The 22,916-nt window shown below is 39.4% G+C and overlaps 1 protein-coding gene across 1 annotated transcript in view; it reads left to right on the top strand.

The window, feature by feature from the left end:
• The window catches only part of LOC113231123 (epidermal growth factor receptor substrate 15-like 1), a 48,809-nt gene that overhangs the window by 18,421 nt on the left and 7,472 nt on the right, over window positions 1-22,916 (top strand). Inside the window, 7 exon segments of the mRNA XM_026465293.1 lie at window positions 805-1,019; window positions 2,593-2,746; window positions 17,226-17,387; window positions 17,688-18,230; window positions 19,330-19,467; window positions 20,171-20,257; window positions 21,125-21,250. Of these exon segments, the coding sequence (XP_026321078.1) occupies window positions 805-1,019; window positions 2,593-2,746; window positions 17,226-17,387; window positions 17,688-18,230; window positions 19,330-19,467; window positions 20,171-20,257; window positions 21,125-21,250 (1,425 nt within the window).

Here is a 22,916-nt window from a genome sequence, read left to right as displayed (position 1 = left end):
GTTTCAATTATGTATTTACGTGACGACATACTTCTTTCCGGTTAGTTTTTCTACCCATTAGATCTATTAAAAATATTTGCTTCAAACTGAACTTAAAATCCAGGTTCAAAATGTCTTTGTTCTATAGGCAAGGAAATTATATTTATATACAAACTGATAATTTGTAACGCATTTCCCCGCGCAGAAGAGTAGGTAAGACATTTTAGTGATTGCTCTTTGTATATTGAGATTCATAAAAATTTACTTAAATTTATTATTTACAATATTTATTTTTTTCAAATAGGTGGAAACAACCTAAAAAAGCTAAATAGATTACAACCAAGGGCTTTTGTTACCCTAGTACGCAAAATGTGTATAATTTTTTTTTATAAAGTTAGTTAAACATTTAGTATAAAGTTTTAGTTACACTATAGTTTAAAACCTCATGAATGGCAAACTTTGAAATCAACCGAAAGCTTATTATAGAAGCAGGGGAAATCCCCTTAAATAAATTTGTGGAGACAACTGTCAAGAACGGGCAGTTTATTTTTGTTCCTAGTATTAACGTTACGTCTATTATTATTTTTCATAGAAATAATCACCATTCTTCCTAACATAAATACGTTTTCATAAATGTATTGTGACGCGCGCTAGTGTAAGAATGTCAGCTTAAACTTATTTCTCTGGAGCCTAGTTTGTAAATTGTCCTTACACAACGTTTTCGTAGGATAAATTTGAATTAATTTGTTAAGCATGGTTTATTTTTGTTCCTGGGATTAATACTGTAAGATACTGAAATGAATATCCATTGCGCGTGATTGGCAGCCCCCCACACAGACGGCGCCCCTGGTGTCGGGTGCCCCCCTGCTGGCCGGGCCCCCCTCGGCGGGCAGCTGGGTGGTGACGCCGGCCGAGAAGGCGCAGTACGACGCGCAGTTCGCCGCGGCCGACACCGACAAGGACGGATTCGTGTCCGGCATTGAGATCAAAAACACGTTCCTCGACAGCGGGTTGCCGCAGGCCACCCTTGCTCATATATGGTGAGTTTTGTTAACTAGGCTGGCAATCACACCATTTGGAAATGATCTTTGAAGGCACTCCAGACCAAATTGTACAGCGCCCTCTAGTGATCCCAAAAAGAAGTAACATTTTGCGTATAATTTTTTTACGTCGTTTTTCACTAGTGACGAATGTGAGTATAAATTCATGGTAAAGATACTGAACCAATATAAAAATGTTAGATTTCATAATTCCATTCTCATCGATAGATAAATTAACAAGAAATGTTTTTGTGTATTTTGGTTATTAGAAGCGCGGTTCTTCTATGGTGTACGGACCTTGAGAGGGGGATCGTTTTTGACTTAGCATGGATGGCTTGAGAAAATGCAATTGACCAATCGTAAGCGCTGTCCTCCTGAGTCGCGGAAATCACGTGAATAGGATTTCCCGTGTATCCGATTTCTATGTACTTTGGGTGGGCAGTACTTATAATTTTTTGTTATAATTATTGCTTGAGAAATTATGAGAATATTGTACGTTTTCGAGGGCCTAAATCGTACTTAGCTTTGGATTTAATGATTGCAAGTTTGGAACCTTGCCTTGCTTGAAAGTTGACTGTCTGTCGGTTATTGCAGAACATATTTCGGTGAGTGTGCCTTGAACCATCGAACATCCTTACTTGGTCAGTATTCCCTTTAGGCGTACGCCTAAGCGATTTTCATCATCTTTTATTACGCGCACAGCTCAGGAATGGAATTCTCTGCCTGCGTCAGTAATTCCGAATTCACACAACCCGGATATCTTTAAGGTGTGACTGAATAGGCATCTTCGGGGCAAGCTCGTTCCATCGTAGATCCTATCTTTGCCCCAGAGCTAGGTAGTGGTCAAGAGAAAGTCCATTTAATTTAAAAAAATCTCACAACAATAGATGTGCAACAAATACATAGAGAAATTTATAAGTTCTGGTAACACGTTCTGTAACTCAATTGAATAGAATAGAATAGAATAGAATAGAACAACAAAGTAGTGGAGTATTTATATATTTAGTAGCTGTAGAGCACCTTATGAAAGACTTCGTACAGGGAAGTGCTGCTATCTTAACTATTTCTGCCGCTAAGCAGTAATGTGAGCATTACTGCGTTCCTGGTGCTGGTGAGTTACTGCGTTCCTGGTGCTGGTGAAATGGTAGTTACAAATGACGGGCGCAGTGGTAGCGCCCCTCACGTCTTTGCGATTTGAAGCTCTCTGAGTGGCACTGCAACTGTTAGGGATAGACGTGTGTGTCGCTTACCACCAGGCGCACGACTTGTTCGTCCCGTCACTCGGTCTCATAGTTAAAAGTCAAGATGTTATTATTATTAATACAAAGATCGAACACTCACAAAAAATTCCTTCGATCCGGCCGGTTTCGTACCGACGTCTTCTAGATACCGTGTCAGACGCCATACCAACTAAGCCACGGAACGAACCAGCGGACCTCACGAATTTCTCTATGTGCTTGCGTCGTATGTTTGTATTTGGTTTTTATATATGCTAGAAGACGTCGGTTCGAATCCGGCCGGATCGAAGGAATTTGAAATTTTTTTAACAAAGCGTTGGTCGACCGGTTCGCAGGGCGCTGTGCGACACGGACAGCGTGGGCAAGCTGTCGAGCGAGCAGTTCGCGCTGGCCATGTGGCTGGTGCGGCGCGCGCTGCGCGGGGAGGCGCCGCCCGCCGCGCTGCTGCCCGACATGCTGCCGCCCAGCAAGAGGCCGCGCGCCCTGCAGGTGGGTCTGGCGGCGATTCACCGGTCCTGCTTCTGTTCTTCGCAAATTCGGGGAGCGGGCTGCTCCCAAAAATAACAGAGAATGATCACGAATTAATACGGCGGGAATCGAAACGTGGACGACAGACCAGCGTGGTAACCGTGGTAACCGAACGAGAGGCAAGTCTCGCTTCGCTTGCTCGTCTCACCCTGAGAGCGAAACGCCTTAGTATGTTACTTTAACTTTTTTTTTTTTTTTCTTTTCTTTTTTGGCCTTTCGCGGTCAGCGTTGAAGCCAATGACAAGATAAATTAACTTCATTTAAAAACAGGGAAACCTTTTCGTATGTTAAGGAATTTTGGAAACGGATTTAGGAAAAAAACGGATCGGGAGAGGAATTTCATGTTAGGAAATTTGTAGAACAGACAATAAATAATAATAATAATAATAATATTATATTAATGATATAAGAACTGTCTAAATTTTTATATTGTTTTCTACAATAAAGTTACATAAATGCTTATAAATATGTGAATCATTACATGATAACAGTACCGAAATGGACGTAGGAAGAGGTATACCTGATTGGATAAGGTTTTGGAAGAGAAAGGAATAATCATATTTAGGGCAGTTTGAAAATATGTGGTCCAAATCTCCAACTTGGCCACATTCGCATAAATCACTATTAACGATGTTCAATTTCGCAAGGTGTGCAGGAGTACAAACATGACCCAACCGCATACGAATCAAAACAGATGTAGTCAATCTATTAAATTTAAGTGATGAAAACCATGGTTTTACAGGAATAGAAGGTTGAATGTAAGCATAAGATTTACCTTTTAATTTACTGCTTTCAGACCACATCACACCCCAATCATGTCTAAGGAAATGTATAGGAAGGGTTGCCAAATCGTGATTATAATTTTTATAGTACGCCGTGTCCCCGTCAACAGCAGCATCATTTGCGAGCTGATCAGCACGATCATTTCCATGAATACCAGAATGACTCGGTATCCAGGAGAAAACTACAGACAAGCCTTTCGAAGAGCAAGCTAACAACAAATTTCTAATTTCGAGTATAATTGGACAAAGCATTCGCGTTTTAAAAGGAAATCTAGACAGTGCCTGAAGAGCACTCATAGAGTCGGAAAATATTACAGTATTTCTTAGCTTAGCTAAGAGAACGTACTCGACTGACTTGTATAAACCGAAACACTCTCCAGTAAAAACAGAAGTTTCTGGAGGCAATTTAATTTTTTGAACAATGTTATATTGTTGATGATACACACCAACGCCAACAACACTGTCGCTGCCATGCTTAGAGGCATCACTAAAAATGCAGTGCCACGATTGGAAGTCCCTGTCTCTAATGAAATTGAAAGTATGGGAGTTTTCAATAGAATTCTTATTGATACCTAAAGACAAACGGATGTCCAGAGATAAAACTAAAGCCTCGTATTTAGTAGAGAAAAGAGGCAAACAAAGGGAGTTATGAATTGGAGTTTGCAAAGACAAACACTTACGAAAACTAATAACCAGACAAGGAAGAGACTTATGAGTCCAATAAGGAGATGTTGATGCGTCAGTTGAGAGGCGTCGAAGTCGTAACAAAAGAGGATGTTTTGTAAATTGCACGCAACGGAGCAGATATTTATCGGATAAGTATTGACGTCTCAATTGAAGAGGAGGTTCCACACACTCGACTTGCAACGCATTGATAGGACTCGACTTCATTGCTCCCAGAATAATTCTTAAAGCTTTAGATTGCATTCTATCAATTTTTTTAAATGCCGATGAGTAACATGGGTCAAGAATAAAAGATGCATAATCAAAAAGACTCCTAATAAGTGAATTATATAATAATTTCAAACAAAAAGAATGTGCTCCCCACCAAACACCCGTTAAACATTTGATAATATTCAGGTTTTTCTCACATTTAGCTACGATGTAATCTGAGTGTGGAATACCAGTAAGCTTGGAATCTAAAATAACCCCCAAAAATTTAGTTTGAGGTACAAAGGAAAGAGGAATATTATTATAAACCACATTAGGTATTGGTGGATTACGTTTTCTAGAAAATAAGACAACAGTGCTTTTGGGAATGGAAAGTTCAAGGCCATTTGTATCTAGCCAACGTTTCAAATGTTGAAGAGACTGTGTCATTGAGTAAGATGCTTTTTGAACACAACCGTTTACATTGTACAGCAAAAGATCGTCAGCGTATTGAAGAATTTTAACAGAATTATTAAGTGAGGACTCTAAGTCATGTGTATATATATTATAAAGAATAGGGCTAAGAACAGAGCCTTGGGGAAGACCCTTCCATACATAACGAGTTAACTTAGCGCCATCCTGAAGATGTAAATTGATATATCTTTCAGACAACATACTTATGATAAAAGAAGATAACATTACGGGAATTCGTAAATCATATAATTTCTTTTGAAGCAGAGAAATTAAGACATTATCATATGCTGCACTGATATCCAAAAAAGCCGATAAAACAGATTCATTATTTGTAAAAGCCAAACGGATATCCATCACAAATATACTAATATTATCAAATGTGCTTTTACCTTTTCTAAATCCAAATTGGCTTGACGCCAACAAACCATTGCTTTCAACAAACCATTCCAAACGGTTTTTAACCAAGTGTTCAGCTAACTTTAAAAGTACGGATGAAAGAGCTATAGGACGAAAAGAGGAAGCATCCGACGCTAACTTGCCAGGTTTTAAGATTGGTATTATAGATTGATATTTCCATGATTTAGGGATGTTACCTGACAACATAACTGAGTTTACTATATCCAAAAAGTATTTAAGGGTCCTGTCATTACAATTTATGAAAAATGAATATGGGATGCCGTCTTCACCTGGAGATGAATCCTTAACGAGAGAAAGCACACCTTTCAATTCGTTTAAAGAAAAGGGAGAATTAAGGACAGGGTGGTCTCCGGAGGAAAAAGAAGGAACAGAGCAAGTCATTAAATTAGGAGCTGAAGCTGGAGCCAACTTATCCAAAAATTTATTTGCTAATTCAGATGGAAAATTGGGAGTTGATGAAGAATTAAATGCGCTTCGAAACCTTCTAATTTTTTCCCAGACAAAGACGGGACTAACGTCAGGAGATATAGATTCACAGAACTTCTTCCATCCATCAAATTTCTTTTTTTTTAAAAGCTTACGGGTGTTACGTGCGACTTGTGAATAAATTTCAAAATTTTCAGAAGTCATGCACTGACCATAAATTCTTTCAGCTTCCTTCCGTCTCTTGATAGCCTCAGTGCATTCACAATCCCACCAAGGAGGCAATGGAAGTCTATCTGGATAACCTTTTTTAATGGGAAACAATTCATCTGCAACTTCAAGAAGCATTTTAACAAGAGAATCTGAACAATGAGATTCATCATGAGTAGAAACAGATGGAAGTGAAGAAGTTCTATTTTCAACCCGCTGAGAAAATACAGTCCAGTCATGAGGAAATCTATACTTTATGCGGGGACTGGGTTTTTTGTGTAGGCATATGGCGAATAAAAGGAAATGAAATTATAATAGGAATGTGGTCACTACCACAGGAAGAAGTATGCAAATGCCATGAGAGCGAGGATGCTAAATCAGGCGTGGATACAGAGAGATCAGGTGCACTTAATCCTTCACCTGGACCTGTGAGACGCGTAGGAGCGCCATTATTCAAAATACAGAGATTTTGAGAGTCAAGTATATCTAACATTAAGTCTCCAAAACTATTACATGAAGAGCTTCCCCATGATTGATGATGACAGTTAAAATCGCCTAATGCTAAAAAAGGTTTTGGTAAAACTGAAAATAAATTGTTGACTTCATTAAATAAAGCTGTTGAAGGATGTGGAATGTAAATAGATACGAAACATATACCATTCACAATTATTGCTATAGCATCTATGCCATCACTTAAAGTGGGTAATTGTAAGAGTTGGTAAGATAAAGAATTTTTAATGATTATGGCGACACCGCCATACCCATCAGATCTGTCTTTTCTAAGGGTGGAATAACCAGTTACTTTGAAAGGATAGCCAGGTTTCAACCATGTTTCTGAAAGACAAAGCATAAAGGGATGAAGTGCATTTATTAAATAAAAAATGTCAGATTTTTTACTGGAGGCACTTCTACAGTTCCACTGTAGAATTACTGGGTCCATATTCAGGACGAATTAAAACAGAATTTTCAATAACATTGGCAACGTAGGACGGTTCAAATTTAGTCTGAATCATATTTGATTTAGTCAAGAAATTTACAATGGCTATAATAATGTCCGAGATAGATGTCTGTGAACTAGTATCAGAAGAGGCTTTAAGTGCTGAACCATTAGGAAAAGCTAAAGGTATGTTGTAATCCTTTGCAAATGAATCATGTGCAGCACGATCATACCCACCCGCTACTTTAGGAGGGGACCGTGGTTGAACAAACACTGTTTTTTTATAAGATTTATTAGTTGAATGAGCCTCTGCTGAAACTGTGTAGTTATTGTTCAGCCTACTATCATTAGATTTTTGTTGAGAGGAGCGAACTGCATCAGCAAAAGATCTTGAAATTGGAGGGTGATGTTTTGATGCTTCGGAATATGATATACTACTTTGGGCCATGGACACTTTAATTTCTTTTTGACGGGCAAATTCAGGACAGGATTTGCTATTTGCAAAATGGAATCCAGAACATAGGCAACAAGAAGCATAATCTACATGTACTGAGCAGGTTTCAGCAGTATGGTCTTCACCACATTTTAGGCAACGGGGTTTGGATCTACACTGCATTTTGGTATGACCATAACGGCAACAACGATAACATTGTATTGTAGGATATATATACAGTTCAACAGATAAAGCAGTATAGCACATATAAATGCGCTTTGGTAAAACTTGTCCATCAAAGGTGAAAATTACAGTTTCCGAGTTATTAAATATCGCAGTCCCACTTACAATAGTTTTCCGCTTGATACGTCTAACTTTAATAATTTTACCGCACCCAATAGGCACTGAAACATTTTCAAGAACTTCATCATCTGTCCAATCGGCAGGGACACCACGCACTACTCCCATACGAGTCACATTGAAAGTAGGAATAAAAGCTTTAAATTTGTGACTGGCAAGACTGGGGTCATCAACAAAGTTATTCGCATCAGCAACACTAGAGAAAGCCAAACTAAGCCTGTTGCGACCTATTCTTTTCAAACTTCCGTTTACAATGTTTTTAACAGAGTTCTTTTTTAAAAAGTTTCCAAACTGCACAGGATGGAGCGTAACACGATCATCAGCTGTACTTTGTTCTTTCTGGACATGTACTACGTATGGGGCTAAATCTGTCACTTCATACTTCCTACCACCCTGCGGCCTTGAATTTGAAACAGAATCACCAACATTTGTTACAACATTGTTAGTACTATTATTAGCACCAACAATGCTAGCATTGGCATCAGCAACAATAGGCAATTTAAATTTCTTGGAACATTCTTCTTCAGATTCAGAACATTGACAATAGTGTAAAGAGACTGGTTTGCCATCTCTTTTCCTACGTTTTTTTATTACAATGACGGCAGATTTTCCGGGGTTTAACTCTTTTACGGTCAGGCATAGGAAGGCTGCCTTCAGTGTCCATTGATGAGTCGTCAATAACAACATTATAGGCTACTGGAGGCCCAGAGCCTCCTCCTGGGTCATCAGGGGGATCGACCCCCATATTAAAGAAAGACTCACTTACCTATATACGAACACTATACACTAATTACAAAAAATATTACATAAACTATAACTAAAAGAAAGAGTAAATACAAAAATTTACACAAATAACTCTAACGATCCCAAATTAAATTAATTTGAAAATAAGAAAGTAAAAAACACGTCCGCCAAATCAAAGGTTTCCCGCGCTTTTCTTACTTTAACTTAACACGGACAATAGCCCCCTGTTATTACAAAATACATGTTCAGGCCTAAACAACAAACTTTTAAGGACCGCTACTGCTTCAACTCCAAGTGAAGTATTGCTATAAGGATTATATCAGGCGTTTTTGTTTGTGATTTGCGTCTACCAATGTTTTACGACAAGCGCATATAAGAAAATACACAAATACTTTATTCTTTATTTGCAATACATTTCAACAAAACATACTTACTCTTCTAACTAAAAATATAACTGTCAAACATTTCAAACTAAATTTTTTGACGTGACAAGTTAGTAGAGCCGTCTCATCTGCGCGCTGTAGAGCCGCCTGGCGGAGATAAATAACACAATAGAGACAGCCACTGTAGCTAGAAGACAAACGCAGCTGCTGCTACGTGGGCCACGCCATACGTGGAGACGCACCACTCCTGCTAGTTGCCCGCCTTGCCAGCAGCTAAAATAATACACGCGAGCATTACAAACTTGCTATGATATAATTACAACTTTTTTATAAAAAAAAGCGACTTCAAAAGTCCATGGAATTACATCTATTTGCCAAGTTTCATTCGGATCGATTACCGGAAAGTGCGCGAAATCGGACTCATTCTAGTATGCCGCCCTTAGAGGTGAAATATTTTTTTTCAAATTTAAATGGGACTTTTTCTGAGGTACCCTCCTTCCAACGAAAAAAGAATCGTCAAAACAGTTTGGCAAATGCCCGTAATCGTATAACATACACACAAAAAAATACAGTCAAATTTAGAACCTCCTATTTTGAAGTCTGTTAAAAATCAAATATGAGCAATGAATCAACTCAATTATGACAATTCAGGATACTAAAGCGACCCTGTACAAAACATCAGAGATATTCCTGCTTATCGAGAATACCAGTTCAAAATTGTGAAGTCACATTGACGGAACGGCAACAAGGCTGTCAGCCAGCCGTTCGCTAAGGACGATGTTGATGTTTTAAAGACAATAGAAAATATGTTAGTGTAGGTAATTTATGGTAGCATTATTCACCTATTAAATAGTAATTTATGGTAGCATTATTCACCTATTAAATCTTTTGTTTAAGCTTCTTATTTGACTTTATTTAACTTCATTTGCTCTTACAAAGTCGACGTTATACCAGAGAATAAACAGTTCAAGGAAGTGATGGATAACCCTACCACTTCACGCACACATTTGCGATTGAGCAGCAGCGCCTTGCTGTACGTAGTAGTAGTAGGTAAATAAGTTTCTACCGTCGTATGGAGTGACAGGGGTGTGGTTTATATTTAAGATGAATGTCAACACTGAACAGTTTGATTAAACAGCAACTTTTACATCTTTACGTTTCTGATCACAATCAAGTTCTCCAAGGGTTTACGTTGTTGTCTTTCTACCTGACCAAAGACAGGAAAACCTAAGATTGTCGATATTTAAACACTTAACCTGTAAACGCCGTCGTCGCTGTAATACACGGTGATGAAGACGACATGGTCCCTCGCGTTGACGTGGACCCTGCCGTCGCTACCTCGGTCCAGGGCCAGCGGCACCACGCGCTTGGTGCCCACGCGCCACGACACCGGCACGTCGCGGTTGGCCGAGCTGGACACGGTCGTCGGTTAGGATCCACTTTTCTTTGGTGGACTTTATTCAAACCCGGCCTGTACTTCCCGCTTTCGCAGAAACACTTTCTCGTATTTTTTTATCTCTGTTTAGGTGGATGACGGGCCCTTACCTATTTCTGCCGTCAAGCAGTGATGTGAGCATTACTGCGTTCCGGTTTAGAAGGGTAATGGTGCTGGTGAAATTACAGGCACATGAGACTGGTCAACTTATATCTCAGGGTGATGGGCGCAGTGGCAGTGCCCATAAGATCTTTGTAGTGTAGCTCACCACCAGGCGCACGCCTTGTTGGTCCCGTCCCTTGGTATTATAAAAAAAGCCCAGTAATCAGTACTGTAAATTAGTCATGGATAATCTACACAGCTTCTAAAGTTAACAACAATAAGTAATGAATTACGAGTTTTAGAGATGACGACCCGATTTGATAAAGGGCGTTGCTATTCGTCGTCTTTCAAGGCATAATAGCAGCCCAGCACAATTTGAGAAATGAATTCTTCTGTCCATAATAATAGAGACATAAATATATTACCCCGGGCATCGTATCACTATGGGTTGTAACCTTGCAGCAAACACAATATCTCTCGCCGGCAGCGGTATGTCGGTGAGCTTAGTTTGCGTTAGCACTTGATCTGTACCCATGTTCAGCTCTACTGTTTGAGAGTTCGTGCATTGCACCTGCAGCATACAATAATTAAGATTTTGACTCTTGCTATTGATGAATGGGTTTTGTTAGCTTTTTATGAAATAAATAAAAATAAATTGATATTTATTTATCCATATATAACATAAACCATATAATTATAACTTTTTATTGAAAAAAAAAACCGACTTCAAAAGTTTACTGCTTTTTTGTTGAAATTACGTCTGAAAACCATATCGAGGTTCTAAATGCGACAGTGGACAGAGCGTTGTCTCTGACATGGAAATCAGTTAGACGAGCACAAGTCGTTTATGCTTTTTGAAGTATTTGCCATTATTTTATTCAATAGAATAATTTACCCTGCGTGCTCATGTGGGGCCTATGGGTATCTAAACTATACCTTCTTCTCCTGCCCTTCAATTGACCACGATACTTTTACATCCGAATTCCTGGCAATCACTGTCTCGTTGCCCACTTCCATAACAAGTTTATTATATTTATGTAATAAATAGTACTGGCCTTATTTATCGGAAATAATAATATCAAGCTTAATATTTTTCATCCATATTCCGGACCCTTTCCAGAATCTGTAATTCTATTCCCCTAACCTTTTGATTGGCTATTGCCAGCCATTAATTATTAAATTTAAAAACAATCATATTATCAATGTTACAATTTAAAATATAATGTCAAGGTATGATGTGATTCGTTAATCATTATCCAATATAAATTGACCTTGCATAGTCCGAGCATAATTTCGCTATTTCTCATCCGAACCACGGGTACGTTTTTGATACATTGTGGTAGGTATTTGGATCGACAGGCTACGCCTTTAGGGAAAGCTGCGAAAAAGTAAATGTGAAATTATTAAGGAGTCCTATTAATGATGCAATTTGGTTTGGTCGCACGGACCGAGTTAAGTGTAGGTTGTATTTAGAATATAACATGTGGTATCGTAATTTAAAATCAAAGTTTTATTTGAGATACAAAAGGCTACAAATTAATGTCTGTTATGGCTAACAATACATCAAACACAAGCACCTGCGCAAAAAAGACACAATTCAAGATATTCAAGAGCTAAATTTATAACATACACACAATACACAGATTTAAAAATTGCATGTATAAATAATAAAGTATATAATAAATATAATAATAAATAAACATAGATAAATTGTTTGAATATAAATCTGTGTACCTTCCAGTACTTTTAATCCATTTTCACAAACAAAACCTTTCACTTTGTTTTTTATGCGATAATGAGCGTGTTTCTGAAAATAAAAAATGGCGTAAATCGCGGACATTGCTGTAACTAACAAATCAAGCGTTTTGCTTTTGACTACGCTGTACATTCACAATCCTGGACAGCTGGTTCTGTTAATTATGACAATGTTATGGGCCTTGCTCACCCTGTTACGTAATTGCATGCCTTTATTTACCTTTTTCCTGTAAATTTCCACTTGGCAAATGCCATACCTCCGGTGCCGCCCGACTTTGTCGCACGCGCTGCACTCCGTCCAAGGCGACCAGGCGCTGAAGATATAGAGACCTTCGTATACTAATGCTGGCGCTGGGTACGGCCCGTGAGACTTGAAGGGTTTTACCTTGAAACATCGATATTAATAATAGTTTATCTCTTTCGTTTGGATTTTATTAACACAGCGAAGCAAAACTTAAGAAACTTGCGTGTTGGAGCAAATTTACAAATACTTTGAAATCCTCAACCCGCAAGAAACGAATGATGTACTAAAACCGTTGTTTTAGACGTGGTTTTATAACGTTGTTTTCCTTTAAATTGCTATAATGTCTTAAATGACAAAAATCCGTGGTAATGACCCGTTTAGCTCTTACAGGTAGTCTCTGTGTAAGAGATTTTGAAATAAATATTGTAAATGATAAATGTATTCTAATGTATATTTACAAAGAGCAACAGCCCCTAGAGTTTCTTGCTCATTCTTCTCGGGGGAATCTGCCTTACAAATGAGCAGTACAGTTTAATCAGTATGACGATTTTAAGTTTAATTTGCTTACCTATGAATTAAAGATATTTGAATTTGAACACAAACTGCACACGTAACAAGCAACGGTGTACACATACCACATTATAGCTTTCTTCATAATCTACGACCTCAAGGGAGACGAGTCCGCCGACGCTCCGTCCGACCTGGCAGCGGTAGACGCCCGCGTCCTCGGCGTTGGCGTGGTACATCGTCAGCGTCTCGTCATTCATAACTGACGTATCTTTGTGTTGTACCGGCTCGAAGGTTAGGTGTGTGAGGGACTGTAAAAGGACAATAGCGTAGCAATCTTCAGCAGAAGGCGATACCGTGCACAACTGCCGATAAAGGGAAAATGGTGGTCTCCGATTGCATACTTTCGCTATATTTGAATTGGACATCTACCTATTAAATTACGTCCGCGGTACTTTGATGTTTATTGTTATGACGTTTATTGTTTATTCATTACCACCACAGCATTTGAGGAAGGAAATGATTTACAAATATCCTTAGTGTAGTTAATGCACAATTTAGTTTACGAGGTTGATCTCGTCGTTCCTGTCTCTTCTTCACTATGGTGATCTTGGTAAATATTTTCGGCGTGTTTGTGTTATTTAAAAGCGTTATAATTATTTTCGAATTTTCATTTTGTCACTAATAGCCTTTGAATAGAGGTCAATATGTTATCCGTGCGTTTTGTAAGGTTTCCATGTCACTCATTTGGTGCTACATTGACGTAATTATAATTTTATAGAAATAGAAACCATTTATTGCAACGCCACATTATTAAAAAAATGACAAAAAAGACAAATAAATAAAAACAGAAATAACAAAAAAAAAACAGCGCAACAACATTGTTACATATTACTATACTGACATGTGTGCGGCTGTGGCGTATGCAAAAGGATCCTATTGAGCTAAAGTCACAACCTAGACTAGGCTGTGACGCTGGTTTTCAACGGGCCCTAACCGAGTGAGTGACAGACGTATAGTAAAAATAAAATAAACGCGTAAATACTTATGTCTTAGATGTATATCGTGTTATTGCATTGTGTACTCTTATATCGCATAAATTCTTACATAATCTATGCAATATATGCATACAGTTGTAAGTGTGTATAGTGTGAAGGGAAAGTATTGTATATTTAATACATATTTAAAGCATATTAGTCCAAAAATATTAAATAAGATTAACTATTTTTCGTAAAAAAGAGTTCTTAAACTTCAACATTTAACAACTATTTTTAACAGACTTCAAAAAAAGGAAGAGGTTCTCAATTTTTAATAATAAAGCACACACTCAACATAAGGGCTATGTTGAGTGTGTGCTAGGGACGTGTGAGTGGGGCACTAGGGAAAACCTGTGTCGCGGGTGTCACGGACACACATATAGACAACCACAAATTACACCCAAACTCACGAGAGAAATAAATGTAGACCATACAAATATTTCTTCTAGCCCGAGAATAGAACCTGGGACCACTGTGCGGCATGGTAACCGGTCGGCCACGGAGGCAGTTAGCAATTCGACTGTATGTTCATTTTTTAGTGTGTATGTTACGCGATAACTCCAGCACTTGTGAACTCATTTTGATGATTCTTTTTTTGTTCGAAAGAGAGTACCTCAGTAATGGTCCCATTGACATTTGAAGAAAATATTCCACCTTTAAGAGTGGCAAACTAGGGGATGAATTACTTTTGAGCTCCGTATTTTTAGTACGCTGTACCGAGATTATTACTACTAAACTATTATTTGCAAATCACTCTTTCGGTGCTACATTGAGATAATTGTAATTTTTGCACAATTGAATTTAATATGTTAACATAATGCGTTAAAATTTAATTTAGTGTCTTAACACATTGTGTTAACATATTTAATTCATTAAATTTTTATTGAATTGATATTCAATTCTTTTTTGTGAAATTACTCCACTAGTTTGTTATAATTATTAGTATAAAGATCGAACACTCAGAAAAAATTCCTTCGATCCGGTCGGATTCGAACCGACGTCTTCTTGCATACCGTGCCAGACGCTATACCAACTAAGCCACGGAACGAACCAACGGACCTCACGAATTTTTCTATGTGCTTGCGTCGTGTCTTTGTACTTGGTCTTTCAACGACTTTTTAGTCGTAGCGCCATCTATGAGAAATCTATGACAGATTTATCACCCAGTTAGTACCTTTACAGCTACCAGTCCTGGCGAGAGATGTCGCTATTCACTGTATTAATTAATATTTAATTCAATTGTGCCAAAATTAAATTACGTCAATGTAGCACCAAATGACCGATTTGCAAATACATCCAGAAGTAACGATTACCTGACCTGGCGTTGTTATATAGTGAATAGGTCGTTCTTACCATAGCGTAAAACCACGCAACCTGTCTCCTTTCCACAGGCGATACACAGAGCATACAAGGGATTTGCACGGCCGCGCCTTCATACACTGTCCGACTGAGCACAGGACGGCTGTACGACGGAGTCAGGTCGTCCAGAGTTCGCGCTGTGCATTCGTAGTACTTTATCCATAGCTTTGATATAGTGTGGAGTTTTCGTTTGTCGCCGCCTTTGAATGAAATTGGATTCATCATCACTTTAGCAGAAAGGCGTCCCCTTCTGGTCATAAGACTCCCTTTAAGACCGTGACAACGATCGGTCTTGCGGTGTTCCTAGTAACGTCAGCATTACTGCGTTCCGGTTTTGCGTTCGTGCTGGTGAAAATACAGGCGCATGGGACTTGTCAACTTATGTCTCAGGGTGACGGACGCAGTGGTAGTGCTCCTCAGATCTTTGCAATTTAAAGCTCTGAGTGGCACTGTAACTGTTATGGACAGGCGTGTAGCTTACCATCAGGCGCACGACTTGTTCGTCCCGTCAATAGATATAATAAAAAAAAGTTCCCATCCAGCGGATTCCCGGAGTCAAAAGAACCAGAAAAACCGACACAGGGCCTAAACAATTGGTAAAATATGAGTTACCAAACACATATAGATAGCATAGATAAAAAATTTCATTCTTTCTAATTTGGATCAACTTGACATTCGTCTTGTTTACTTCGTTTCAAACTTTCGAGAAAGTGTACCATTCGAAGACGAGAAACTTCTGGAATTTACCGCATGAGCACTGCACTGGTGATAACAGTCAATTGTTATTTTGTCTTGCTTTTTTTTAGTGCCTCCGTCCTCCCCTATATTGGAGGCTTCGAAAATTATTTCTTTATTTGTAATATCCTAGTAACTTTTTGTGATGTTAATATATGCTAGAATCATGCGTGGCTTAAACGACCTTTTAAGTCAAAACATTAGGCTATCACGACCCAGGTCGAGAGCACACCGGCTTTTATTTTCTGAGGTCTCGAGATCGAGAAAAACTAACTTCAATATTTTCTCAGGTCTGGGTGTTTGTGATACCGTCGTTATTTTCATAATACAAGTGCATTCTTTAACTTATTTACTTTGGGATCAGATCAACGTATGCGATGTTCTCTTGTTCTCAAAATTAAAAAGTCTTTTAACTTGTTGAGGGTTATAGGTAACTAGTGTGGAGACCATAGTAAACTGATTTTGTTATAGGTAACTAGTGTGGAGACCATAGTAAACTGATTTGTGGTGAATAGAATTTTACTCACGAGGATAAGCAAGCTGATTGGTCCATTTAACGTGCTCATTGCCTGTGTTATAGAAGGTTTCGTTTCCATATAAGTTGACAGACCTCAGGCGCAGTTTGTCGATTTTGAAATCGATTCGTTCTTTCAAATTACATACTGCTATTGGTATGAGTAAGAATATTGCTAAAATTGTTATCAACATCTTCATTTGTTGTGACAGATTTCGACTGATGTTTGAATTTAGAAAGAATAAATAGTTCCAAAGTCAAAATCAGAAACATTTTTATTTCATTAGTAATGAAATTACACTTCAAATGTCACATTGATTAATCACTTCTACTCATCAAGCAGATTCCGCTAACAAGTATGTGTGAGAAATCCTTTCGGCGGTTTAGGACTAGAATGAGAATGTAGGGGTTGCTTTTTTAAAATAAACATTTGTTTTATTAGAAACGGTTTTCAAGTGAAAAGCCAAACGGGCATTATGGGCTTTTTGTCATCCAATTACGCAGAAGTTGTAATTTTAGAATATTTTTTTTACAGACTTATTATTAATTTATTTTTTTGTTTGTTTTGTGATTTTTTTATTTGTTTTTCTTTTTTCTGTTTTGTTTTCTTTTTTTCTTGTGTGGTGTCATTCGTGGTAGTCAAATAAATGTACTAATTATATACATTTATCTTTCTTTCCTTCTCCTTCTATATTAACTAGCATTATTTGTGTTTCCAGAAACCAGAACCCGTATCCCTCGGTCCACAGCCGACGCCGGAAATGGAAGCTATCGCGCGGGAAGTCGACGCGTTGGTTAGGGAAAGGTTGCAGTTGGACAGCGAGCTGACGGTGAAGCAGCGGGAGCTGACCGTTAAAATTGGAGAATGCAATTCACTAGAAGTATGTACTCGATTTTTCGGCACGGTAATAGAAGAGTAATAGCCGGTGAAGAAGGATGGCTTTCGAGTGGTGAACGAATTATTAGGTTGAATGCTGCGGTTGAAAGAATACGTTACGCATAGTTGAAATATTTAATGTTGTGTAGTTTATAAGTTTATTCTTGGGGGTTCGAGGTTCAATGTCGTGTTGGAGTTGCGTAGTTCTATTATCGTTTGCTTTTTGCGTCGTACCTATTTAAGCGGCACCGAACGGTCGAAGCGTTGTCGTGTCGAAAATGGAAATCTGTTCTCGTTTTCGCAGAAAGAGCTGGAGACGCTGACGGCGACGCAGAAGCAGCTGGAGAACCAAAAAGGCGAGGCGCAAAAGAGGCTGAACGATCTGAAAGCGCAGGTAGGGTCCGGCCGCGCGGACGGCGGCCCGGCGCGAGCGCAGAGCGCGCGCTAACGGGTGCCCGCGCTCCGGCAGGTGGAGAAGCTGCGCGCGCAGGTGGCGGCGCAGGACGCGGCCCGCGCCGAGACCGAGGCCGAGGTGGCGGCGCGGCGCGCGGCGGCGCAGACGCTGAAGGAGCGCGAGCGCGCGCTGCAGCAGGAGGCGGCGGCGGCGCAGGCGCAGGCCGAGGCGCTGAACGCCGCGCAGAGCGCCACGGTGCTGGCCGTGAGCCAGGCGCGCCTGAAGATCGACCACCTGGAGGAGCAGCTGGCGCAGCTGCAGGCCGCGGCCGAGGCGCTGGCGGCGCTGGCGCCCGGCGCGCCCGCGCAGCCGCGCCTGCTGGCGCTGCAGCCCGCCTTCGAGCCCGAGCACCTGGCGCGGCTGGTGCGCGGCGCCACGCCCAACGACGCGCTCGTGCGTACCGGTGCAACACTTTTCCCGCGAGCCCTTTTTCAATTTCACCGCAGACTCGTTTTATCATCTTATTCGCGGATATTCTTTCGACTAGCGGTTGTTGAAACGAAGAATAAAGAGTCGAATTGAGTTCCGACGAGCCCGCCCGGGATATTGTCGTCTGTATTACGTGCTTCCCGAATAAAAACCCATATCGTCAAACTCTTATCTTAAAGCGTAAACTTACTGAAATGCAAAAAGTGGAGGCTCATTTCACATCACATTTCCTTCGTATTCACAGACTGGCTTTGACCCATTCTTAAAGTAACGCGTCCAAGTTAACAAACACCCTTCACAAAAAATTTAAAATAAATAGAAACTTTTGCCGTCTCCTGAACAATCTCTCTTTTTGCGATACGAGTTTGAGAAAGTAAGACATATTATGTTTGAAATATTAATTACTCTCAAATTGTTTTTAAATCAATGACCTTGGGTGCGTACTACTTAATGATTTTTTTTACTCATTATTCCAAGTTATTGTTATTATTTTTTTAACATAAAGCTATCCCGTGTCTACTTCACCACAAACAGTATTTCCTAATATAATCTATAAATTATTAGACAATTATAGTGCGCGTTGTACATAATAACTAAATAAAATAAAAAGACATTTATTTATCCACAAAATACACATAAAACTAGTACAAATAAAAAAAACAGCGACAACTAAAACAGAAATGTGAATAAAAAGGTTGAAGACTCAGCATTGCTGATTTTCAGTCTACACCTAAAACTATATCTATTCGCTTGCTACAACCGATCGGCAAACGGAGCACTAAATATTTAATTTATACTTAAGGTTTTTAACTAATCGGTAACTAAACAAATAAATACTACTGAATATTTAATGTATTTAATGTATAATGTACTAAGTAAGTAAGTAACTAAAAACTAATACAAACAAATTTAGTACCAGTTTTTCTCGTTTCGCGCTTAAACTTTTTCCAAATGAGCTGATTTAAATTATTGAATTTAAATAGAAAAACATTATGTAAAAAAATAATAAAATGTATGTGAAAATAAAAGTTGCTATTGTCAATTCCGTACAAACGTTTTGCAGGAGGACGACGGTTTCTCGAAAGGCAACGGATTCGGCACCATGAACGGCGGCTTCTCGGAGGACCCCTTTAAGCAGAATTCCTCGTCGGGCGCCGCCAATGACCCCTTCGCGCCCACGCACAACCCGCAGCCCGCACACGTCAGTACTCTTATTATTCGGCTCGAAGAGGCCGACGCTTCTTTTGCAAATTTATTAAATATCACTCGAAAACCCTGCGTAATTTGAACAAGAAGCGATTTTGTTGCTTATGTGTTATATCCTCAAAAACCTAGGCTTGTTTGGTAATTGTTAAAAATGATTCATGGTAGCAGTACGTAGATAACAGTGGCGAAGGGTCCATATAACACTTGTAATGGTTCGCAGTTAATACGTGCGTGTTTTGATCGCGAAATACCGAACAAAGGAAGTATATTATGTACATTGAAACATACGAAATTGTAGTTAGTGCTGCGAGTTTTTGAGTATAACTTAATATAAAAGTTTATTACATTGTTTTAAAAACGTAAAACAATGTAATAAACTTTAGATATATAAAGGACGTCTCACAGCTATGGGACACGGAGGGAAAGTACTTTAAATATTGTAGATGGAGACATTCCCTACTACCTCAGGCTACTTACCCATCGTCACTGGAAGATATGGTGTTATTTTGCTATTTGCTGATGATTTAGTTTTTATACGTTTGACAATCACTTGACCAATGTTTGCTGGGTGCGAGAGGCGAAACAACCAATGGGAGCAAACATGTGGCATTGAAATAAGTTTGTTTACATAGAGTTAAAGTTGTACCGTGTAGCTTAGTGGCCTTGCTAAACTGTGTCGTGGTGATGCGTGTGCGCAGGACGGGTTCAGCTCGGATCCGTTCGCGAGTAGCGACCCCTTCGCCGGAGACGCGTTCGCGCCGCAGAACAGCGCTAAACAGAACGACGTGAGTAGCTGTTTGCTTTGTTTCTGGGCTATTCAAATGGTGACGCAGTAAAGCTTTCCTTTATGGTTTTTGTGATATTTTTGTAACTTCTACAATATTCACATTCGTGTTGTGTTACAGGAATACAATATTTATAAAGTTTGTTTACGATTGCTCTGTGTTGAGTACTTAGAGCGTGTAAGCTTCAACCTGCATGCACTTCAAAAAAGAAAAAATGTATTTATTATACTGGTATTTTCCATTTCGATATCTTAATACCGGTATCAATGGGAAACCGTAGTATTTACTTAAAGATAACGGGTCTTGCGACGTTGTCAATTTGCTGAGTACGCCTGGGGCCGTAAATCATTAAATTGCATTTAAGTAATTCTGTATAAAAGTGAAGAAAGATAAATACTTTCACTATTATTATTAGTAATTAGTACCGGAATAATAGTTTTGTACGAAAACGTATGAAATATCTGGTAATTGACTTATTCTCTGAAAGGCATAACTTGGACCTTTTCAAGAAGATAATGAATCGGCATTGTTTACCTCATCATTATGTTCCATCAGGTGAGATGGAAGTCAAATGCGCACGTATTTTATCAGAAAAATATGATACCGATACTACAAGGTCAGTGAACCCAATTCTTGAAAATATAGGTATAATATATACCGGTAGTATCCAAGTACCGGTACCCAGTTTTGATTGTACCGGTTTCTGTAAATACCGATATTTTAAGTCCCGCTTCTAAGTAACGTACATTGCGAGTGTTTATACCGCTATAATACCGCTCGCCTACGGTAAAGGAAAACGGCTCGCGGCACTTGACGAAGGCGGGAAGCGGAAGGGGCGGTAATGACGATGCGACTTGGTGTCCGCAGAGCGCGTGGGAGAGCGACCCGTTCGCCGTGCTGCACGCGCCCACGCGCAGCAGCGCCGCGCCGGCGCCCAGCCACAAGACGCCCCCGCCGCGCCCCGCGCCGCCCCGGCCCAACCCGCCGGGCAAGGTAGGTGTCGCCCGTCTCGCCCTTCGGGCGTCGGCGACTGCTGCGAGATCTGTAGCGGGACGTGAAGAGCCTTCAGTGCCAGATAGTCATTTTCACTACGGAGCGTTTTAAAGGAACGACGCTCTTCATTGGGCTTTTGAAATCATCTTCAAGTCGAACAAAATATGTGGACTTAATGTCTTTTACCGTTGCGTAATTTTTAGCATTCTAAAGCAATGGTTGTAAAAACATCTAAATTCAGAAATACAAACCGATCTCAAAAGTTCGTGGAGTTACCATTTGCCCGAAAGTGCACGAAACCGGATTTATCTTCTAGTCCACCCTTACAGGTGCAATATTTCCGTCAATTTAAAATGGGACCAGTTCTGAGGCACCCTCTATCCAGCTAAAAAAAATCATCAAAATCGGTTCACAAAGCCGGAGTTATCGCGTAACATATACACAAAAAAACAAACAGTCGAATTGAGAACCTTTTTTGAAGTCTGTTAAGACCATGGACTGAAGTCCTTTACCTCTCGCCTACAGAATGTATTTTCACTTTCGTGCTGATATTTTATTTTCAGAATAATTTCGGATTATTTTTTCTTGCCAATTTTGTTTCTCCTCTCCCTCCTCCCCCCCTCCCGGTTTTGACGGCATGAAGTGACGCGCGGACGGTTCTTAATTAACAGTTCAATTTTAAAAGTATACCTTTATTTTTTTGTATGCTGCAGAGAAAGTAAAATGTACGTAACGAATGCACCTATAAGCTTTCTACTAGAGAACGGCATTTTATTTTTGTTTGGCTTCATGGCTTTATGCTTTATTATTAAATGACATAAAATGTCACTCTCGAAGCCGCCTTCTGACAGAAAACTGTAAACTAAATCTATTGTTTATCTATTACATGTAAATCTATTACAAAATAACTCATACATGCCAAATTAAATGAATGCCTCTTTTGTGGTCAAAAGTTTGAATTTGTTATCGGCATAAACATATTTGCTGCTTTCATAGGTTTTTGAAAAAAGCCTTAGGGTTAGTTACACAATATATACACAGCAACATAAATAAATAGAAACTTACAATACTATGCGACGGCGGTATGCAGTCGCATCCAATGAGCGAACATCGGCGAGTCGTGGCGCACCTCTTGCGCATGATGGCTGCAAATCCGTTTGTGTGCGCCTCCGCGAACGTACCCGAGGCGCTGCAGTAGCGCGGCAGCCCTAGCAACACCCGGAACGCGTTGCATGACACAGACTGCACGTGTAAAAAGATTGACAATAAGCTTTAAAAAGCGTAATCTTTACTTGTCTTGTGCAGCGCGCAAACCTCCGGGCCAACATATTACAACGAACAGCCAACATAATAACAACAAATTAGTGGAGGATGTTCCTAAAAAATATGTGAATCATTATGCTCGTAAAATCATCATGATATTCAGGCCCAGACCTTATGTGCCTAGTTCATTTTTTTTGCTTAATACATAACGAACTAAATTTAATTGTAAATTTTCATTGACAATAAAGTTCTTGCTTTTACTTGCTTGGTGTCTTCGTCAAGCTTTTCCTTATATAAAATAAATAAGTAACAATATTGAGCTGACAATGTGGCACATGTACACCCTATTTTTTTTTAAGTATCTTCCCGATTAATTGGATGTTTTACAATGGATGAACTATTC

Source organism: Hyposmocoma kahamanoa, unplaced genomic scaffold, assembly GCF_003589595.1.
Source record: "Hyposmocoma kahamanoa isolate Upper Pololo Valley unplaced genomic scaffold, ASM358959v1 64, whole genome shotgun sequence".
Classification (NCBI taxonomy): Eukaryota; Metazoa; Arthropoda; class Insecta; order Lepidoptera; family Cosmopterigidae; genus Hyposmocoma; species Hyposmocoma kahamanoa.
This window is presented reverse-complemented; position numbering and strand designations above follow the sequence as displayed.